The 5,146-nt window shown below is 43.4% G+C and overlaps 1 protein-coding gene across 1 annotated transcript in view; it reads right to left on the bottom strand.

The window, feature by feature from the left end:
* Positions 1–1,869: 1,869 nt before the first annotated feature.
* DCAF4 (DDB1 and CUL4 associated factor 4) overlaps positions 1,870–5,146 on the bottom strand; it is a 20,452-nt gene continuing 17,175 nt past the window's right edge. Inside the window, exons 10-13 of the mRNA XM_019552112.1 lie at positions 4,941–5,038; positions 4,063–4,239; positions 3,460–3,574; positions 1,870–2,300 (exon numbers count right to left, since the gene is read on the bottom strand). Of these exons, the coding sequence (XP_019407657.1) occupies positions 2,107–2,300; positions 3,460–3,574; positions 4,063–4,239; positions 4,941–5,038 (584 nt within the window). The 3' untranslated portion in view covers positions 1,870–2,106. The remainder of the gene's footprint in view (positions 2,301–3,459; positions 3,575–4,062; positions 4,240–4,940; positions 5,039–5,146) is intronic.

Genomic DNA, 5,146 nt, shown 5'->3' with positions numbered 1-5,146 from the left:
AAGCACCTACATTGAGCGCCTTCAAGAGAAATTTGGATGCTTATCTTGCTGGGATCCTATGACCCCAGCTGACTTCCTGCCCTTCCAGCAAGGGGCTGGACTCGATGATCTTCCGAGGTCCCTTCCAGCCCTAAGGTCTATGAAATCTATGAAATTTAAGATTTCTTAGTCTGTATGATGCATAAGCCTTAAGAAATAAAGTAAGGGTACACTGCATATATTATTCAGTGGGAATTACCTGCTCTAGACTAAGCTTCTTCTTTTAAAGTTTCATTAACCTGAGAAAGTAGTCCTTCAGCACAAGTGTTGGTTTGGATAGCAGAGATTTGAAGACAAACACAGAGAGAAGGAGGGAACAGCATGCAGCACTGGGGAAGTGTGGGAAGAGGGCAAAATGGCCAGGCCTCAAATGCCTCACAAATACACAGCAGAGGCTTGCAAAACTGAGGATGAAGTTGCACTTAGAGCATACTGAATTGGTGGAATGTTAAGAAATGTTAAAGTTATAATATGTAGGGCTGCGTGAAGCTTTGGATGCCGATTTGATTTGGAGGAGATTCAGCTCAATTCAGTGGCCGAATCTCTGAATCTGAATTAAATCAGGAGACCAATTAAAAAGGTCTGAATCAATTTGAAACTCTATGAATCGATTTGGTAAGGATTCGGAGAGCTTTGGAGATTTGGGGAGTCCTTGCTGGCTGCAACAGGGAGCTGGACTCAGACTCTGTATTACTAAGTGGGAGGTGGGGGGGCTGGAGGGAGGAAGGGACCATGGGGGGACCTTTGCCAGGCCCCATCTCATGCCTGCTCCCTCAGCCCCCTGAGTGCCCCAAGACCCCTGCTTGCTCTCCCAGCCCAGCCCCAGCTCTTTGAAAAAAAGTCCGGAGTCACTGACTGCTGCCAGGTGTGTGGGGCAGTGGGGATCACTGCAGCAGCCTGTGAGTGGGGGCTTTATTTATTTTTTTTAAAGAGCCGGGAGCTGGGGCAGGTGGGCAGCCATTGACAGGGCTGGGAGAGCAGGCAGGGGATGGGGCCGAGTCGGAGATTTGGCAGTGGCCAAATCTCTGAATCAGATTTGGCAGAATTGATTTGGAACAGCAATTCGAATTACTGTCCTCCAAATTGCCTGAATCGAAAGTGAATACTAGCTGCTTCGCACAGGCCTAATAATATGCTGTGAGCAGTTACACATTAACTGTTAATACTTCTTCTTGCCTGCACAGCTCTGACTTACCACTAAAGGGTTGGTGAGCAGATTTGTGGCTAGGAGCCAGGACACCTGGGCTCCATCCATGCTCTGGGTGGGAGGGGTGCGGGGGTGGGAGGGGTGCATCCCAAGATGCTAGAAGACTGCAAATTGCTTCTTGTATATCTGTGGAGCAGACTTAAGTTACCTCAACATGAGCTAGGTAGCATGACCCAGAGTTAACACTCACCTGAAGTGGCATAACTAAGATGCTCAGAGGGCACTTAGCATGCGTTAATGGGATTTAAATGTGCAGATGCTTACATTTTAAGTGTGCTTAGTACAGTCTAAGTGTAACATGTAACTTCACCCTCAGAGACCTCTTTATATTAACAGATGAGATTTACTGTTGTCTCAAGTCTGCTCATGTTCAAGAGAACTGATACTTCCAGTTCCTCCTCAAATAAAGGGGAGGGATTGAATGGAAATGGGAGCTTTCTAGAAAGAGCATAAAGCAAGCAGGTTCCAAACACCTGACAGAACTAGGCTACAGCTGGAAGTTTTTTTCTATGCAGCTTGTGTCAGTGAACTTCAGCTAGTGGAGGTAGCCACAAACCAGACACACCAATAATTGCCCTTGTTTCAAAGCTCACAGCTGAATTCAGAAGTCTGTACTCTGCCCAAGCAGTTAATTACTACTGTACCATTTTTATTTACAACTGTCTGGGGGACATACAGCAGATGCAGTAGGAAGTTGCTGAATCTCCTGGGTTCAAAATTCCAGTGTGACAGCAGATGGGCCAGCAGTACAACTTGAGCCAATACGTTATAATAAAAGGCCACCTGTGCCACCTCCACGCTGAGTCACTCAGGTGGGCTGGATGATCTGTAACCTTAGTCTGAGGACAATATGGATTGCCTCAGCTATAAGAGAAGTGGTAGAGATCCTGCCTCACTGCCATTAACAGGCCAGGAACTCCTTGGTTCCCTCCAAGTTTTGAAGAGAAGACCACACTGGGGATGGAGTCCTTTGAGGATGGGTGTGGAGAAGGGATGGTTCTAAGCAGATGGGTGTCCTGGAGACTCCAGATTCTTGTGTAGCAATCTTGACCAACTGGGGAGAGAGAGGCATTTGAATCAGAACAAGGAAAAGCCTCTATACAAACCATGACTCAGCTTTGAAAAATTCTTAACCCACAAGAGCAAAAAAAGGTCTGTCTGTAATATGCTCTGGGAAAGAATTATTGGTCACTGCCACCCACCCATAAGAAAAATCCTGAACTTTAAACAAAGAAAAAAAACAAAAGCAGTGCATTTAAGCAACATTAAGCCTTTAGTAATGCAACAACAGGCCTATTCTTTTCTGGAGTAGTGTTGCAGTGGCAAGGAAATAACTAGAGACAAGAATTTGCCCGGTAACACAGTGTGAGCTAAAAATCAATAGCTGAAGTGGTATACCCACTTGCAGGTTCTTTACTAATGTAGGAAGGAGGGCTAGAAGACAATGACACTAGAAAAATCAAACAAAACAGAACAGAAATAAATAAATAAATCAAACAAACAAAAACCTGGAACACCTTCCCTAACTTGCCACTTATAGAAAACCCAGTGAGATCGCATTTCTACCAAGACCTGGTAATTTTCTTTCTATGCATCTGAATGGCTTCAGCCACAGCAAAATTATGTATTTTTGAGACTTATAAATATTATGCAGCTTCTCCCAAAATGAACAAAAAGTGCAGAAGACTGGCATGTAGATTCGTAAGATACAAAAGGGTTCTAAAACCAAGAATAAAAAATAAAAGGCATTACAAAAAGAAAAAGTCAAAAATATCTTGGAATATGAATGACCACCTTCATCACATTGTTTCTCCTGAGCATCAGGGAAAAAAAAGGTAATTAATTTAATGTAAACGTCCCAGGTCTTTCCTACAAAAATCATCCTTTTAAAAATAAGGGTTTTAGTGCTGTTTTCCTGCACTTCCAAATCAAATATTTACTGCTGTGACATCCCCCTATCTTTTCAACTATCTGTCCTGAATGAAATTCTTAAGAGTACTTTGAAACCCAAAGTAGTTGCCGCATAATGAAAATATAAACAATTACGTTAATGCAATTAGGCTCTTATGACTTATCATTCTGTTCTCAAGAGCTAGAGAGGAATTATTGCTCTCCTAAGTTTGAAATGACCTACTTCTAGAAAAGTATTTCCTTCCCCCAGCCTTTAGGTAAACACCATCAGATACACACATACTGACTGAAAGTCAACGCACCTGCTGTAAGAAGGCCTTCTTCTTCATTTATGTGCAATGGGAGAGTGGCATATTCATTGTGATGGCCCTTGTACTGTTTTACACACTTAGCTACTCTCAGATCCCAGAGCTTTATCTGTGAGAATTGAAACAGTCATGGAAGAAAGTACATTTTAGCAAGGCAGGAACAATCTGACAGTAAGCTGCTGATGAAACAGAAATATGGATCTGGAAACAGAGGGAAATAAACAGCAGCTCAAGATATGGTACTAAGACCTTGGCACAAGTGGCCACATTATCTGAACCACTAGCTTAGGATCCTGGTTAAAAAAAGGCATTTAAAGAAAACGATCCCATTTTCCTTGCAGCCCTCAGGAAGTTTCTCCAACACAACTTCCAAACATTACAGAACTACAAGTCTCTTAAGTGGGAATGCAGAACTCCACAGGCCATTCACAACTTTCTTCTGACCAGTCAGCAAGGGGGAGGGCTGGGATACAGAATAACTAACATGCTCTCCAAAGAACATGGCTTACTGTTTCAGGATTCAGAGATGAACTTGACAATGGCCAATAGACCAAACAGGACAAGTTCTAACTGTCCATAAAAGAAATGAAGCTCTACCTTTCCGGCCATGTCTGCTGCCATAAGATAGTATTCAGTCTGGAGAAGACGCACTGATGTAACTGCTGAGTCATGGAAGAGACGAACAGCTTTCCAGCTCTGGCCCTTCTGGCTGCGCTGACGGACATCAATGCTGAAAATCTCCCCTGAACGGCAACCATTGTACAGCACTGGAGTCTGGAAAAAAACAAAGTGAAAGAGGAAATAACCCTCATAATGTTTCATAGAATTTTACAGCTGTCTCCTGGAGGTTACTATGGCTGGCCTTCCAGGAAGGCATGTTGTCATTTTCTTGTAATTCACAAACAATTTCACCGAAAATGGAGGGTAGGCTAAAACCAAAGTATCAGCGCCCCATTGTGAAACACTGCAGCCAACAACAAACTTCCAATTCTACCTTCAAATATGAGGCAGTAAAAGATGAGTTAATTACTAAATAGAAGCTTGCGCCAATGGTTAGAGATGGGGAATTGGATATTAGGTCACCTACATTTTATTTCCACCTTTAATGCTGACCCCATATGACTGAACAAATTGCTCCAATTTTGCGAGTAAAATGGCAGCAATCCTGCACCTCAAGGTCCGCTGATGAAAGATGCTGTGAATGTCAAGCATTATTACTACTATTGCTTGTACCTGATTCACTTATTTTTTAGCTCATATCCATTTGACAAATGGTGATTCCCTTTGCCCCTTCTGTATATTACTAACGGAGCTTGAAATTGGTACAACTTACTTTTGTTGCTTCTCTACCCTGTGCCAGCATCAGATAAAAAGGCACTTTTATCACTGAACAGCTACTGTACCCATCATGGAGCAGTCGCACCACAATGGGTATCTCCATCTCTAGAAGATTAAAGATTTCTGTTCCTTTCTACCTGGGTTGCAAACTGTTGTGCCAGGACATCGCTGCTGGTTCCAAATGTCTGCCGGTGACCTGTAATCACATTGGTCACAAGAACCCGCCGTGTCTGACCTGATAAAGATATGAATATATTCATATATCAGCTTGGACATGGGCGACTGGTGCCTCCTGAGTCTGGAGGGGGGACACCAGTGGGGCACGACTGGGAGGGAGAGAGCG

Source organism: Crocodylus porosus, unplaced genomic scaffold (assembly GCF_001723895.1).
Source record: "Crocodylus porosus isolate Cpor-Errol unplaced genomic scaffold, CroPor_comp1, whole genome shotgun sequence".
Lineage (NCBI taxonomy): Eukaryota > Metazoa > Chordata > Crocodylia > Crocodylidae > Crocodylus > Crocodylus porosus.
This window is presented reverse-complemented; position numbering and strand designations above follow the sequence as displayed.